At 41.8% G+C, this 17,949-nt stretch overlaps 2 protein-coding genes across 10 annotated transcripts in view; one reads left to right on the forward strand and one right to left on the reverse strand.

Moving 5' to 3' along the window:
- The window catches only part of LOC146571785 (fibrocystin-L-like), a 28,584-nt gene extending 19,277 nt beyond the window's left edge, over positions 1-9,307 (forward strand). For all 9 annotated transcript variants that reach the window (XM_085275734.1, XM_085275742.1, XM_085275735.1 and 6 more), the window contains one exon: positions 8,714-9,307. In XM_085275734.1, coding sequence (XP_085131860.1) covers positions 8,714-8,882 — 169 coding nt within the window. In that variant the 3' untranslated portion in view covers positions 8,883-9,307. The remainder of the gene's footprint in view (positions 1-8,713) is intronic.
- The window catches only part of LOC146571788 (CD48 antigen-like), a 38,368-nt gene continuing 22,728 nt past the window's right edge, over positions 2,310-17,949 (reverse strand). The window contains exons 3-4 of the mRNA XM_085275733.1: positions 7,291-7,584; positions 2,310-7,174 (exon numbers count right to left, since the gene is read on the reverse strand). Coding sequence (XP_085131859.1) covers positions 7,065-7,174; positions 7,291-7,584 — 404 coding nt within the window. The 3' untranslated portion in view covers positions 2,310-7,064. The remainder of the gene's footprint in view (positions 7,175-7,290; positions 7,585-17,949) is intronic.

Here is a 17,949-nt window from a genome sequence, read left to right on the forward strand (position 1 = left end):
CGGATGTGGCTACACAGTCATAAGTGTACAGTGAGTACAGCAGGGGGCTTAAAACACAGCCCTGAGGCACTCCAGTGCTGAGTGAGATGGAGGGGGAGACTTGTTTTCCTACCCTCACTGATTGGGGTCTGTCTGTGAGGAAGTTGAGGATCCACTGACACAGTGATGAGCTGAGTCCTAGATCCGTCAACTTGGTGAAAAGCTTAGAGGGAATTATTGTGTTGAATGCTGAACTGTAGTCCACGAACAGCATCCTAACATAATTCCCTCTGCCAGTGTCCAGGTGACTCAGGGATGTGTGGAGCAGGTGAGATATGGCATCGTCTGTGGAACGATTAGTCCGGTAAGCAAACTGAAGTGAGTCGATGGTGGGAGGAAGTGAAGAAGTGATGTGATCTCTCATCAGTCTTTCAAAACACTTCATCACAATTGAAGTCAGTGCTACTGGACGGTAGTCATTGTGGCAAGCGGGCTGTTGTTTCTTTGGAACAGGGACAATAATGGACCGTTTGAAGCACGTGGGAACCACAGCTTGGGCCAGGGAGAGGTTGAAGATCTCCGTGAACACCGGTGCTAGTTGATCAGCGCAGGCTCTAAGGACCCGGCCAGGGATTGCATCTGGTCCTGTTGCCTTCCTGGTGTTCACCCTCCTGAAGGTGTTCCTCACAGCATGCTCTGTGATGACGAATGCATTTTCTTCACTGGTGCACTCCGAGCACGCGCAGCCGTTTGTTGTTTTAATTGCTGCGGCGTCGAAGCGAGCATAAAACGTGTTCAGCTCATCAGCCAGTGAAGCATCTGCATTCATCATTGAAGAAGCTGGTCGTTTATAGTCAGATCAGACAGGAGAGGGTTTTCAGGAAACACTGTTAAATGTTCAGTTTCTATGCCATATGTTAAAACAAGATCTAGAGTGTGATTAAAGTGGTGGGTGGGTTCTTTTACATGTTGAGAGAAGCCAATTGAGTCTAATAACAGATTAAATGCCATGTTGAAGCTGTCATTTTTAGCATCTATATGAATGTTAAAATCACGCACAATAATTATTTTATCTGAGCTGAGCACTAAATCAGGGTGGACGAGGCTAAGCATCAGGCTTTGAAATAAATTAAAAGTCTGTCTTAGTCTTTGGTTGATTGATAGGCTGATGTGAAAAATCGCTGCCACACCACCTCCTCGGCCTGTGCTTCAAGGTTTCTGATGGCTAGAATTAGAGATGGCACAATACCACTTTTTTATGTCCGATATCAAGATCATACATTGGGATATCTGCCGATACCAATATGAATCCGGTATAGTCTATTTTTTTAACTGTTTTTGTATAAGTTCATTTTTAAACACACGACATCCTTGTAATAACACATTTGTAACATTTTTTTCACGTTAACATTAGAGGTGGGTTCTTCAGAAATATCAACATTTCAACCTTCTCAGCTGTCAGCCTGCTTCTCCTTTCATTAATAATAATGGAGGCTGTATCAAAGAGTCTCTCGCTCTCCACAATTGTTGTAGGTGCACAGAGAAATTTAGCTGCAGAGTGGGAAAGCTAAGTTTGTTGACTTGCCAGTACAGCAGTGGATTGTCTGAGCGTTGAATGGCAAGTTTGCACTTCAATGTGTGCACTTGTCGTGGCTAACTGAGGAACAGGATCTAGAGTGTTTTCCTTCAGGATTTCATCAAAAACACTTTCAAGTCTGCTATGCCTGGAAGATTCCACCTGTGGAGTCTTCTTTGCTGGCTCCAAGACTACTGAACATGATGTCCCTTGTGCTGGCTCTGAGGTATCTAATATAGTTCTCCTAAAAACTCCTCCTTCTTTCCCACCTCTGCAATCAAAGCATCTTTTGCTAGTTTTCAGGTTTCTACACTTTTGAAGTACCTGAGCCTGGTTCTGCCGGAGGTTTCTTCCTGTTAAAAGGGAGTTTTTCCTTCCCACTGTTGCCAAAGTGCTTGCTCATAGAGGGTCATATGATATTTGGGTTTTTCCCTGTATCTATTATTATAGGATATACTGTACAATATAAAGCGGCTTAAGGCGACTTATGTTGTGATTTGGCGCTATATAAATAAAATTGAATTGAATATATCTATATATATATATAGATAGATAGACAGACAGACAGACAGACAGACAGACAGACAGACAGACAGACAGACAGTGGGGCAAAAAAGTATTTAGTCAGCCACCGATTGTGCAAGTTCCCCCACCTAAAATGATGACAGAGGTCAGTAATTTGCACCAGAGGTACACTTCAACTGTGAGAGACAGAATGTGAAAAAAAAATCCATGAATCCACATGGTAGGATTTGTAAACAATTTATTCATAAATCAGGGTGGAAAATAAGTGTTAGGGAAAATATTCTAAAACACTTCTTCAGTAAAGACTCAGAGAAGAGAAACACACAGAACTTCTTGCTAGCAAGGGCAGCCTCCAGACTGAGACTCGCACTAAGAAACTGCCCCAATCTTTATTTATACTTCAGTAGGTGTGTGTGTGTGTGTGTGTGTCCTGCTGATCAAAGGGTCATGAGAGCACAAAAGGTACATCCTTGGTCAGGAAAGGGGGTAGTCTCCCCCACCCTAGATAACATGGTGAGGAAGTCCAGCAGTTCATCTATATGTAAAGAAGCACTTAAACTAAAACAGACATAGCTACGTTAATCCTGCCGTAAAACAATAAAACAAGGTATGAGCTCTCATGCTCCCAGACGTGGGGGTGCATTCCTGGGATGCACCCCAAGCCTGCAGCCTGTTAGAGATCACACACAATTAATTATATGCCTCTAAGTATACATGGTTGAATATTTCCTAATACAAATAACTACATGCAGTATTCTACCATATGCAAACTTATATCACTAAAAGATTATACTGACTACTAAATACAATTTTCCATTGACATTCCCTCCTGTTGTCAGAAAAACTTTAAGTGAGATACCAGTTTGTCATTAATCACACAAAGTCTTCATGTTCCAACAGGTCGGGGTCATTATCATCATCATCACTTGTCATGGCTATTTATGCAGCAACAGTAGAAAATATTACGCGGTTAATCATGAGTTTTATACATGGCAATATACACGTTACAAAGACACAAAATAAAAGTAAAAATATCCCAACTCCGATGAGTAGTCTTTTTAGCACCTGTAACCAGGAACTTTATGCACATTGCATCAAGCAAAAATTTTATTATATGCAAGAAGAAATGTGTTTAAGATTTAAACCAATGTTCTGCATATTCCAGCATATAAAATAAAATAATGTTCTTGTGTTTACACTCTTGTGTTTAAGGGTTTTTTTCACTGTAGAAAGAAGTTTTCTTCACACAAAGTGAACAGCAGACGCTAATATTTTTGTCACTTTTTAATGAATCAAACTCAAAATAATGTGAGTACTTCCAAAGTTTAAACACTACATGGTCGTACTCCCTCCTGCACTCCATGTTATCCATTGTTGATGTGCACACGTCTGTTGCTGCCACGGGCATCACACGCTCGTACGTTATTGTCGTGAGACACTCTCACAAACACCCAAGTAGCTACCACAACTAAAACAAGCTAGCTGCAGTAGGCTAACATTAGCTTTTAATAAAGAAATTACTTCCAGATGTTTCTTTAGGTTGGAGTTTTAGACGCTGAGAGCAACTTGGTTGCTGACAAACTTTCACTGAGCACTGAGCACACAGCACGAGACTGGCAAAGTAAAATAGGAAAGACGAGACAGGCACAGAGACACGGACTTGACACTAAGACCAGGAGAAGCATAGATGTGAAACATGAGTAGATCAGACATGAAACAAAGAACACGGAGGAAGCATAGAGACAGACATCCAGAGACTAGAAACTAACAATGCAATCAAAGACTATTAATAAAAACAAAACACCAGGACCATGACATTTGTATTATATGCACTTTGAGAAAAAATAAGAATGAACTACTCTTAATGTTCTTTTGTAAAGCATCCTTGGGTTTCTTTTAATGTGTTTGCAGCAGAATGGCCGCCCCTCCCCGAGCCCTGTTCTTCTGGAAGTTTCTTCCTGTTAAAAGGGAGATTTTCCATCCCAGTGTTGCAAAGTGATTGCTCACAGGGGGCCATTTGATTATTGGGGTTTCTGTGTATTATTCACCTTACCTTATGATATTTCTGGTTGAGATCCAAAATCAAATTTTAAAGGACTTTTGAAAAGAATTATGTCCCATGTCCTGTGTAGCTCTAAAGCGGATGTGTTGACACCAGAGATGGGCGTTACTGTAATCCGATTACTTTTTCCAAGTAACGAGTAAAGTAAGGGATTACTATTGCAAAAACGGTAATTAGATTACCTTTACTTTCCCGTAGGAACGCTGCGTTACTGCGTTACTAAAACCGTGATTTTTTGCGAGAATGTCTCATGACAGTGACGTAAGCAAGTGCGACGTTCGTGACAACAGCTGTGTGCAGATCAACAGTGGATCATATATCGAGTGCAGGAGAGAGTATGAGCGTGCAGCGTTTAAAGCGTGGAAGTACTGACCTTACTTTGAGTTTGATTCCATAAAAAGTGACAAAAACATTAGCGTCCGTTGTGCGTGGGAAGAAAACTTCTTTTTACAGCGGAAAAAAAACCCCTAAACTTCAAAGCAAGCACCGAGTGCGACGTAATGGGAAACTCGCAGAGAAACTCGCGGATTCTTCCACTGACCGCAGCGGCACACCTGCACCAGGGTAAACCTCCGCCTACCCGACTCCTGCTTTACAGGTGAAAATAGAGCAAAAGGACCGCTACACTGTTCCAAAAAATAGTAATGTCAAATTACTTTACTGTGTATTTTACGGTTGTGTACTGTTTTTCTAGAATATCATTACATTTACATAAGTAGACTGTGATCTGACACGTCAAATGTAAAATAACAAAACATCACTGTAAATGTAATAAAACACAATTTACTTGTTTGTTAAATATATTTTGTTGTACATATGCATATTTAGATTGTAAAAATACATCCAGAAATGTCTCCCATTATGCCTTGGGACATGTGCTGCTGTTTGGATGTTCTTGTTTTATTGTTTATGGTTACGTTACTTTTAACTGTTATCTTGATTGTTGTGTTTACGCCGTGGTGCAGCGTCACTGACAGTTGTTATTTTGTAGAGAGAGTGCTGTACCATGAGTGACTTCTGTTGTGCTGTTGTTGAAGCTTGAGGCACATTGTAACACCGGCAAGTGTTTTAATAAAGAGCTCCCCCTATCAGCTTGGGGTAACAAGCTCAATCTATCTCTGTGAGCTTCGTTGTTAAGATTTCTCTGCATGCCACAATGTAAAACATTGCACGGACACGCTGTGCTAATTATACATTTTGAAAAATAAATGTAGAGGTAGGAATTGCAATTAATATAAATAACATGACGCTAAGCATCGGCCAATGAATGTGAACTAACAACAAGGTCGCGGGTATGGCTGCGACCGTAGGAAAAAAACCCTAATATGAAGGTATTTTACTGCATTTCACAGTAATCTTCTGTTCTTCTAGAATATCATTAAAGTTATGTAAGTAGACTTTGACTTCACATTTTGAATGTAAATCAACGTTAAATCTGTAATGTAATAAAACATAATTGTCATGATTGTTAAATGTCTGTACATATGCATATTTAGATACAGATTCACAAAGGTATCATGATTTCACAAATATCTGTCCGTTATTTGAAAGATTGAACTGTTGAATTCAAATGTAATGCTATGGAAAAGTATATAACATGATCCCTATAAGCTTGTGTTACATCACATAAGTATTATTATCATTGCTAGTTAGGCCGTTCGTGGCTCAAGAGTTGGCAGTTCGCCTTGTGATCAGAAAATTGCTGGTTCGAGCCCCGGCTCGGACACTCTCCGTCGTTGTGTCCGTGGTCAAGACTCTTCACCTACCGCCTACTAGTGATGGCCAAAGGGGCCGATGGTGCGATATGGCAGCCTCGCCTCTGTCCCAGGGCATGCAATCAATTATTATTGAAACCAACTGTTAACTGTATATTTCTGTACATTTACGTAGTATGATTCATATTGCCACATTCAGTGACCTTGTTTATAGGTAATTTCATTGTTTGATCACGTAAAAATGTTCCTAATTTAATGGCCTGCATTTGTATAGTGCTTTTCTAGTCCCTAAGGACCCCAAAGCGCTTCACACTACATCCAGTCATCCACCCATTCACACACTGGTGATGGCAGCTACTTTGTAGCCACAGCTGCCCTGGGGCGCAGTGACAGAGGCAAGGCTGCCGGACACTGGCGCCACCGGGCCCTCTGACCACCACCAGTAGGCCAACATGGGGTTAGTATCTTGCCCAAGGATATTTGGCATGCAGGCAGGGGGCAGCCTGGGATTGAACCACTGACCTTCTGATTAGTGGCTGACCTGCTCTGCCACCTGAGCTACAGCCAGCCTTAATGTCTAAAAGCACTTGGAAAAGGCAGAATCCCATGTGAACTTAGGGCAACAAACTCTATTTTCATCACTGAAAATAACTGTATTTTTATGGGACAGTTATTTTCTGTTATTTTACGGTCGTATTTTGGCGCCCCAACTGCCAGAATATCACCGTTTTTTTAAGATGGTTTTTTTAACAGTGTAGTCTTTGACTTTATTTATTTTCTGCTGTGTTTTACTTGCATCTATTTGAAAGAGTGAGTGTAAACACACACAAAAAAATTATTTTATGTGCTGGAATGTGCAGAAAATAGGTTTAAATATTAAACTAATTTCTTCCAGTCAGAGAATGTTGCATATAATTACATTTTTGCTTGATGCATAAAGTTAAAAGATTAAAACTAATAAAACAAGTTTTAAAAAGGGACTTTTCCATTTGATTACATTTTGTATGATGGATTATGTAGAAAAAGTAGAATTGGGCTGAAAGATCTATCACTTTAGAAAATAAGTAATCAGTAAAGTAATGGGATTACTTTTTTGGGGAAGTAATCAGTAATTAGTTACTGATTACTTTTTTCAAGTAACTTGACCAACACTGGTTGACACACTGCATTTTGTGAAGCTTGAGAAAAACTTCGGTGCACATGTGGTTCATCTTCGGAGTCTGATGTGGTCCACAACAAGAATAATCAAGGCCATGCCAAAGACAGTAGAGATAACCAGTCTTACTGTAGATTCAGTCTGACACCAGCTCCTGGACTCTTGGGGGGGAGAGAAGAGCTTGGGGCTTAGATATTCTTTAATCATTAGACTGTGATAAACAAAAAAATAATAGTTCTAGTTTAATAAAGGTGAAAATGATTTATCACCATCTTACCTCCAGACCCCATCTTAATAGTTGTGTCTTCTCCTGATAGTTTGGTCACCTTTTTTTCAACAGGGTTTTCAGCTACACAGCTGTAACTGCTGCTGTCATGGGATTCTATTTCCAGAGTGAGATACAGATTGGAGGACAGATCAGGACTGCTAACATTTGTCAATCTTCCCTCCTGTCTGTACCAGGACAGGACCAGGTCTTGGCTGTTGTGCACTGAGCACTCCACTGTGACTGCGGAACAGCTTTTGTTAATGAAAGACGATCTGACTGTAATGGAGGGAGTACCAAGAGAACCTGATGAAGGAAAGAGAGTGAAAATATGATTGATGTGATTTGATAAGTGCTGACAGAGTTATCATACTGATGAAGTCTATGACTTTACTAACTGTAGCTGTGGGCTCATAGATACTCTGCAAACAGAGCAAAGGGATATAAACAAAACTGTTTAAATATAGAGTAGCTCTCCCAACTCTTTCTTGACACAAAATGTAATTGTGATTACTATGATTAATTGAAAATAGCTGTTTAATCGAGTAAACTAAAGCTCAAATGTATTTACAAAGCACATTTTAAAAAAAACATTTAAAAAACTCAGGTTGATCAAAGCGTCTAATAAAAGTCAGGAAATAAAAAAGGAGGGAACAGGGAAATAAGTAAATAGATCTAACCATGACTGAAAAAGACACAGGAGAAACAATGAGCAATCAGACCCAAATGCCAGTGTGTAAAAATAAGTTTCAAGTTTTTAAAGACTGAATGGAGGGAGCAGATTTGACTGTGGGCAATCACAGAGAAGTCTCCTCTGAGTTTAAATCTGGAGCACATGACAGTTAGAAGCATATGATCAGCTGACTGGAGGGACCTGGAAGCTGAAGTCGGAAATGTAGGAATGAGCCAAACCATGAAGGACTTTGTAGAGAAACACGAGGACCTTGAAAATGATTCTGAACCTCGCTGGCTACTTCATGGAGCACATGAAGTAGCTATGCTCATGAAGAGCTATGCACATGAAGTAGCTATGCGCATGAAGTAGCTATGCTCATGAAGTAGCTATGCTCATGAAGTAGCTATGCACATGAAGGAGCTATGCTCACGAAGTAGCTATGCTCATGAAGAGCTATGCACGTGAAGGAGCTATGCTCATGTAACCCAGTGTTAATTTGGTTATCTGATATTGTGTGATATTCAGTATATATGTATATATCTATATTGGGTGTTATAAAATGTTCTTCTGAGTTTTTTTTTACTTGCTATTGGTTTGCGGCTGCTTTACGACAGTCGACTGTGGTAGTACATCCTAGCGGGAGGGGCTATGAGCTCACGTGGCTTGTAGCTGTGCCAGAGAGCAAGCTTGGGTGAGCTAGCGGGGAATATCTCCTTCTGCAGTAGCCTTAAAAAAGACTATTGTTCGTTCTCCTGCCAGACGCCTCGCTGCTGTGCTGCCTTACTGCTGTGCTGTCTCGCTGGTGCCATTAAAGGACAAGCGGCTGCCATCCATTCATCCATCCGGACTTCGATTATTTGGACCGAAGTACTCACACACACGCCCGCACTCAGTGCCATACACTCTCTTTATTTTGCTGGCCAGCTAACATCATTGTTTTTTTTTTTCTTTTTGCATTCACAAAGACTATCCAAAGACATTTTGGTTATTGTCAAATAGACACTCTCTGATTACGGACTGAGGAGGTTGTGGTGTTACAACCCCAGGACTGAGAAAAAGGACTCTTTACATAATATATTCACTTGTCTCCTGGTTAGGAGAAGTGACTATTGATGGAAATATTTTTCTTCTTCTTGTCTTTATTTACATTGTATCCCAAAGAAGTTTTAAGTTGTTCAGGTTGAAACATTTGCACTTAAAGTCTGTTAAGTTTCCTTTGATGTATCAGTGTCAAGCTGATGTTTAAGAGGGTATGTTAAGGACAGATGTGCTCCAGTCCATCCAATCCTTTAAAGTGCTGGACACCGATGGTAAATTGCCATCAGACCCTAAATAAATTGTCCTCTGCTGTTATCCATATTGCTTCACTCATTCTTTGGTGAGTAGACGTATTGGTTACAACTAAAAGTAGTAGGAAAAATTGGCGCCCGAACAGGGACTTGAGCGCATCACTAACTTTATCCTGAAGCACATGCACAGACATCTGTGAATTCATCGACTGCTTTGCAGAGAGAGACAATGGAGTTTTGTGACAGGTATGGTTTTGATCCAGAGTACACTGTTTTGTTAAAAAGGGCTAAAGCCAAGATTAAACTACAAGAGGTGCAAAGAGCATTTGCTTTGCTGGATCTCGTTGTCAAAATTCAACAAATAGATAGTCTCCCTGACACGATTTTGTGTCAGTTCATGGAGTGCATTACCCCAATGCTCTTAGATGGAGAACATTCAGCAGATGGGGAGTGTTGGGAGGTTATTCAGATAGATGAGTACTGTCCTCAGGGACCTGACAGTTTTCACCTGGTGCATGATGTGGTCCCCCTTGCTCGAGCAATTGATGATGTGACTGCTAGTTTCAGAGAACAAGTGAACGAACTGGCATTAGCATATAATGTGAGCCCCATGACTTTAAATCAGGCTGCAGTGAGCCACATGTGTGGGAAAAATGATACATATAAGGGGTTAGCTACCTCAACTCCTACCTTGGGAGTTAAAACTCAGTCCACACCCGGTCCCAGGTCAACTGCCGCCTGTGATGATGGCCATGTGCCCAAGGCTAAACAGGCACTTGATGCGGACTCCCTGCTTGTTGATCCTGTGCCAGCGGAGGTTCAGAGAGTTATCGTGGAGCACATTGTAAAACATGACTCGCCCATGCATACTCCCTCTGCTTTTGAGCTCCGCTCATTTTCAGGAAATTCTCCAAAACCCCCTAATGAGGTAGAGTACAGGGTATGGCGACTTAGAGCTAAACAGGTACTAAATAACTCTACCCTTTCCGAAGGGCAGCAGCGCCGTGTTTTCCTCGATAGCTTGGCTAGCCCTGCTTTGAATGTAGCCCTTTCTATTGGGTCTCAAGCACCACCAAAAGACTACCTCGATGAGCTCGACAAGGCTTATGGCAATGTCACTGGAGGTGAAGAGCTGTATATCCAGTACCTAGAGACTCATCAGAATAGTGGAGAAAAGGCATCTGATTACTTGCGCAGACTCCAGACGTTGCTGCAGGAGGTAGTTGACGGTAACGGCAGGCCTTCTGGCACCCTCCCACAGCACTGGATGCTTGTACCAGAGAGCAACTGGAGGAAAAGGAAAAAAAAAGAAGAGGAGTGGAGGAAGTATGTTCGCCCCCTTGTACATGCTTATAACTGTACAAAACATGACGCAACTGGAGAAGCGCCCTTCCTTCTGATGTTTGGTAGAGAGCCACGGCTGCCGATGACACTTGCATTGCTCAATAACTTTTTCCTGTCATTACAACAACAGATTGCTGGGTTAGTGCAATCTCTGTCGGGTGATAGTGACGGGGACGTCACACTTTAAGCAGGGGTGGATGTAACCCAGTGTTAATTTGGTTATCTGATATTGTGTGATATTCAGTATATATGTATATATCTATATTGGGTGTTATAAAATGTTCTTCAATGATTTTGAGTTTTTTTTTACTTGCTATTGGTTTGCGGCTGCTTTACGACAGTCGACTGTGGTAGTACATCCTAGCGGGAGGGGCTATGAGCTCACGTGGCTTGTAGCTGTGCCAGAGAGCAAGCTTGGGTGAGCTAGCGGGGAATATCTCCTTCTGCAGTAGCCTTAAAAAAGACTATTGTTCGTTCTCCTGCCAGACGCCTCGCTGCTGTGCTGCCTTACTGCTGTGCTGCCTTACTGCTGTGCTGTCTCGCTGGTGCCATTAAAGGACAAGCGGAGGGGAAAGGGAAAAAAATTCAGTGGAAGCATGTGTGTGAATGAGAAGGACACAGTTGGAAAAGTGAAAGTTCGAGGAGTAGAGATAGCAAAGGTAGATGAGTTTAAGTAACAGGAATGTAAAGGAACTGTGAATGCACAAGAGAGGTGAAGAAGAGAGTGCAGGCATGGTGGAATGGGTGGAGGCAAGTCTCCGACTGATTTGTGAAAGAATGGTAACAGCAAGAGTGAAAGGGGAATGAGACCTGCTATGATGCATGGTTCGGAGACAGGCACTGTTAGATTTGTATTGTTGATTGTCATTTATGCTTAGAAACATTTACCCACATATGCTTAGAAGTGTATAACCATTTGTAGATTGAAAGAATGTCTCATCCTAGGAGGTCTGTAACAGCTCTGTGTAGCATGAAGGGGGAGTGCGTTCACTCCCTCTACAGAGTGTTCCGGCGTAGATCACACCTCCTAGGAGAGGTCGTATCTTTTCTTATTGATTTATGGTATAGCAAGCACACGTATATCTGTTTAAGTATAAGAGCCTTTTGCTCAGATGGACCGCTAGACTCCTGGCACCAGCTTTGGGGAGTCTTCACAGGGTCACATCTGGACACCACACACACACACACACACACACACACACACACACAGTATTCTTTGTTCACATGTATACCTATGTAAGATGTCATATGTTAATGACCCTATGCATATTCATGTAACCACAATAAAAGGAGTGCTATGGGGAGCCTGGCTGAGAGTCTGACGGAGGTCAAGTGGTGGAACGACACTCGGCTCCAGCCAGCTTTCCCTCATGCATGAGTAAAACCAGCCTGCTTGTGTCTTGCTTTGCAGTGTAACTATATTGTCTTCAACGTTCCAGCGGATAGGTACAAGCTACAAACCTATCATTAATTGGTCCTTCGAGCCGGATCCCTAGAGTCGACATTCACCGGGGGGAGAAGAGGCACGCGGAAAGACTGACGTCAGCCAGGAAGTTCCTGTGGATTCGCTGTCTGTCCTTTCTCCTCGATGAATGGCGATCGGCGGGATTCGAGGCTGATATTACACGCTAAGCAACACCAAGTAAGTTTAGAGTCCAACTCTATAACTGTACGTCTTCGCCGCTCAGTGGGGCGTTGTCCGTGGCCGCTCAGTGGGGCTAAAATTCGCCGTCTAAGTGGGGCGATGTACAAAGCCGCTCAGTGGGGTTTTTTGTACAGAAGCATTAAGTCGCAGAGTTGCGCAGTTCGAACTTTTTTTTGTTCGCCGTCTTAGTGGGGCGAAATACAGACCGCTGTGTGGGGTACTGTAGTGAGTTCTCCACCGCTCAGTGGGGTGTTGAGAAGTTCCGCGGGGTCCAGATTGTGCTGGACAATAGGCCTATTTTGTGTTGTTGTCATTGTCGTCGTCGTTGTTGTTGTTGTTGTTGTGTGAGTGTGTGCGGAGCAGAACATGTGGTCTGTGACACCGACTGTTGTTGTTATCATGGGTTTCTAAGCAACCAAGAGTGAGTCGGAGGGAGATAGACGTTTGTGCTGGACTTTGCTCCTGGCAGCACAAAGTATTTATGTAAAAAGAGAGAGAGCGACGGCTTCACAGCTGCGCGGGTTCACGCGAGCGCGGTCACGCGGACCTGAGCCGTGCGGTTAATCGCAGGCTTATAAATGGAAGAGATTCAAATGTTAGAAGTTTTCAGAAAACACACCAGCCTTGGAGAGCTGTGGAGAAGGCCAGCCCACATCAGCAGCACTTAAGATATGCTCTGGTGAATGGCTTTCCCCCCACCCCTTGCTGACACAATGTTTATTCTTTAGCTTGCCCTGATCGACAGCAGCCTGTGTGCCAGACCATAGATTTAATTGAGGTGGATAGTTGTTAAAAGTAATCTACATTAAGCTTGTGGTTGCTTAAATTCAGTACAATGACATGTGAGGTGAAGTGATATAGGTAAATATTTAAACTAATGAAGTGCATAGAGGCACTTGACCTGTGTGAAAGACTGTCGTCTTGTTATGAGCCATTGTTGAGATATGGAGCACACCTGTGAAAACAACTAATATGCTGAACCCTGTATGAAACATCTAAAAGTACATGATGGAGGAGCTGTGTTGAATATGAACAACACAGCTCTGTGGGCAGAGCATGCAACTACTGTGTGATGTTGCGTTGCAGTTTTTTTTCTGAGCTGATGAGCAAGCTACACATTAGCAGATCAAGAGCTGTCTGGGAACTACTCAAAGAGGGGGAAACAGGGAGTGTGCAGCGTTTCCGTGAGCAGTTTTCCTGCATCTTGACTTGTGTGTAGAGTGTTCATAACATCAGCATCATGTTTTTGTTTATTTGTTTTGTTGGGTCGAAAATAATTAAATAAACGTGTGATCATGCTTATGGATCACCATGGCACATATCACCAGCCACGTGATTTATTTATGCAGATGAAAAAGTGAGTGTGAATGTGTCTGACATCACAGTGTTTTTGTGCACTGTGCAAAAGTAATTGCCTTTGATTGTGAGTGAGAGCGGTGATTCTGCAGGTCACCAGCTATTGTAACGGGAAAAAAAAAAGAGTGAAAAAGAGACAAAAATTACATTGTAGACGAAGAAAAATAATCATGGGAAAAAGGTTTCGTGTTGATCAGCCGAAAAACAACTACAATGTCATTTTATGCTTTTAAGAAAGGATTGTTCACACAAACACACACACAGAGAGAGAGAGATGTGTGTTGATTAAGCAGCGATGATAATAATGAAATGTCTTAGTTTGTCACTTTCAGGTGAAAAGCAGACCTGAATCAATTTTCCACATGCAGCGGTCGGAAGAAAGTTATAGTTTAACATCATTGGAAACGTGCAGGCCAAGTTTCTGGCTGACTTATTACAGCGCAATGTGTATGTGTCTCTCAACCTCACAAGCAAGTGCTCACTCCTCCCTGAAGACAAGGAATGCAGCTCCAAAGAGCAATAACATGGCAGATAAAGACAGCAGCAAGTCCTGAGCAAAGAGTCCCAGCAAAGCAGCAGCAATGTGGACAAACAGCATCAGAGAAGAAGAGCAAACCCATCATCCTGCCTGATCGGATGAATGGCACTGTGTCTACAACAAGCTGAAACTTCACTGTGCATGTGAAGAAAACGTTTGAGGAGAACTGAACAGTTGGAGTTTGACATTTGCCACCTGTGGAGTAAAATGGCAAGAAGAGACAGTGGAACACAGGACAAAGCTGAAGGAGAACTGCCGGCTGTTTGGACTGTTGAAGTGGGAGAGGACAAAAGAGTGAGAGGACAGAGTGAGAAGACTAGGTGAGAACACATAGGAATTATTTAATGTGGGAAATCAAAATTTGGGTTAGCAAACCTGGGGAAAAAGAAAACTGACTGCTTAAGTTGGAAAATTGTGAAGGAGTCTGAAACATATACAAACATATACAAAATCACACAGAACATGCCTTAACCCTACTAATACAAACACAAAATAACTCATGAAGATTAGACATTTTAAGCGTGAGTCTGTTTATCATCTTGTCACCTCGTGTGATGCAAAGACCAGTGGAACTCATAGCACAGAACATGCTCTGTTGGAGATGCAGCTCCACAGACATGCTTGTTATCTTTCATCAGTGTTAAAATAGTGTCAATTTAGCAGACACTTGTTATCAAATACTGAATTTATCCAATGCAAAAAATTGACTCTCTAGGTTGCAGGACAACAGTTTAACTTTTGTGGGAAAAAAGATCCTGGTTTGACCAACCAGTGATCAGACAATAAATTTAGTTATTAATATAGTAAATTGGGAGAAGCTTCCTGCTTGATTGATGCAGCACAAGTAATTTACTGTATGAGGGAAATTCTCTTTTAGTGATAACATTTTGAACATGCATTTCTGTTGTCCTGTCATCCTAGTGGGTTAATAGCTGATTCAAATTAGTTGATCGTTCTTAGATTAATGAAAGGTGACTGAATTCTAGTACGAGTGAATGGGATGTGTTGGAGTTTGTTGTGTGTTGAGTGGAGACTCTAAAACACTGAGTTTCCTGTTTTGATGTGCGAGTGAATCCTGTATTTAGATACACAACTCTGAATACGTCAGAACAAACGTCTTTTGTGAAGTGCATGACAGCATGTCACATGTTTTATGATGAAGGGAAAAAGGAAAAATTGAATAAAATAGATCTGTGGCTTAAATGAGTGAAGAGCACAGACCGGGTGATTAAACTCATAGCTAATATGACATTAGGGTTATGTTGTGTGTTGTGCAGTTGATGGTTGGTTTGGAGTGAATCTAGCTGATGATTCTTCTCCTGTTGTGAAGATGATGAGGAGTTTGTGTCATGACTTAACAAGGCCTTTTTATTTTGATACTTTCACAGTGCACTGAGAGTTTGGTTTGATAATCTCTGTTATTTTTTATTTTTCATTTTTGAACAAGCACTGATTTTGCTTGTGAATTTCTTTTCTTTGAGCAGATCTGCAAGTCGGGAATTAAAAGCGTTACACATCGTCAAGAAAATTGTTGCAAGTGAGTTTCTCCACATTTAAAATGGGTTCAGGAGAAAGCCACTTATTTGGGACAATTAGGAAATGAGAGTCCCCCCCAAAAAGGATTCAACGAGGAAATCCAGTCTAAATTATTTTTCTTTTTGAAATAACGTTGTTTTGCTGAGCGTGGAAACGAATGCGATGATAATTTCCACAATTAGCAAAAGAAGGAACCACTGACTGAATGAGTAAGAATTTTAAAATAACTGACTGACTGACTGAACATGATTGTGTGAAGTTAACCCCCACCTGACAAAGGTGCAGATGAACCCATGTGTTTCCTTTTACAGGAGCAGAAAGATGACAGCAACACTCGAGGTTGCATGATGATTTAACCTTTTAAATGCCATTTTCTGTGTCTGTGCATTTATCAGGTGTGTTATTCATAGGCTTGTGTTGCTCACAGAGGGAGCTGTGACAAAGTATGCATACGCCTGCGCAAGCGCTAATATTTGCATTTTCTTTTCTTACAGCATGCCAGTTCTTCATGTGAATTGATGATGCGATTTATACCAGGACAACTGGTTGATGTTTTTTCCTACTACAGGATTTCTGGGTTTATGTGTGAGGAAAACTGTGTTTACAGGTTATGAGTGGTGATGCTGTTGCATTGTGTTGATGGGAAAATGTGAAGGTTACTTTGATGATATGAATAACATATTTTCCACAGCAATGGATGGTTGATTTTATGGTGTTTTTATGGCACCTCTGGAATGTGGTTGGCCGACGCCTGCCCACCAGGATAATCAATGTGTGTTGCTAATGTTTGTTTTTTGAGACTGCATGTACAAGATTCAGCAGAAGCGGACAAGTGACATGAGACAAACAAATAAGAGATGCGGTGTTATGGAATAGTTAATATGGGCTCATTTGCTGGCCACTCTTGAGCCCATAAATAATATATGAGTGGAGTGACTTTGCTTAAGAGCAGTCACTGATTACGTTAATGTTGACTGAGTACATGGGATGATCCATGTCTGAGGCGACTTATGAAAATAATTGTAGTTTACTGATTTGAGAAAACCTGCACATGACACTTGTCTTGCTGATGTTGAATGCTTCTTGTTCTTATGATACAATTGTTTACAGGTATGTAGTTTGATTTCACTTCCAGATCTTGTTTTCCAGGCCATGATGGTGTGTATGCAGGCTCCTGGGAGAGCCCGGTGTTAAGCAAACTTAATATGCAAAACACACTAGCATTTTTGTTGCAGGATTATAGGTCCAGGGTGGTGCTGCTCCTGGGGAGGAGATGCCCTGATGTTGCCTGGGATATGATCTAGCTAATCTTTTTCTTTAAGACAGGAATCCAGGTTTGGTGAGTTGACGCATGGGTGTGTCCATGCGTCAAGAGGAGGGGTCCAAGGATTAACAATGTTTTTTATTAAACAATGTTTTCTATTATTGTTGCAGTGATTTGTGTGATTAACAGTTTATTTACAGGTATTAAACCTATGCAAGTGATGCATCCATGTTCAGATGAGGCTTTGATGGCCTATAAGTGAAGTTCACTGAACTAAAGAATGTTGTTTGATGATTGTTGACATGCTCTCCAAATAGAAGTTTTCCCTCCTAGCAAGGAAATACAGGTGCAGCAGTAATCTCCTGAGAAATCTTAAGAGGCCAGTGAGAAGCAAGAACCATTCCAGGCATAGCTGACAGCCCAGGCAGTGGTTGAGGTCAAAGGTCGAGCTGGTTGGGGCCCATCATGAGATCAGACTTTGGAGCCACAGCAAGGACCATGAAACTGCGTTGGACTGAGAGCTGTGCCACGGGGGGTTTCCAGAGGCCAACAGAGGAGATTGTGGACAACAGACGGGCACCTGAAGGATGAGGGGAGCGTGCCAAGCTCCATCGACAACGCAGAGGGAGTCTAAGGATGGTGGTGATAACAGCAGTTTCCTATGAGGTCTGCAGCTTTGGAAATAGCTGAGACCCATGTTGACAAACAACAAAACTAACTGGTATGTTTGAATGTTTATTCTACATACATTTGGACTCTGGTCCTATGGACAATGATGGAAACAACTGGAAGAGACATTCATGACGCCCTGCAGAACTCAAACCACTCTGCAGAGAGACATGTGATTTGCACACCCGGAGGAAGCATCACCAAGCTGAGATGTTTTTGAAAATGTTACTTTCTTATTTTCACTATTAAATTAACAATTTCTTTGTTTGCTTGTAGGATGCAGGTTGCCATTGGATGAGATTAATGAGGAATGGGATAACTGCTAATACATTTGTTAAACTGTGTACTTTTACA

This window comes from Mchenga conophoros, linkage group LG6 (assembly GCF_057382185.1).
Source record: "Mchenga conophoros isolate Kocher_MC1m ecotype Shallow Benthic linkage group LG6, M_conophoros_male_GT1.1, whole genome shotgun sequence".
Taxonomy (NCBI): Eukaryota; Metazoa; Chordata; class Actinopteri; order Cichliformes; family Cichlidae; genus Mchenga; species Mchenga conophoros.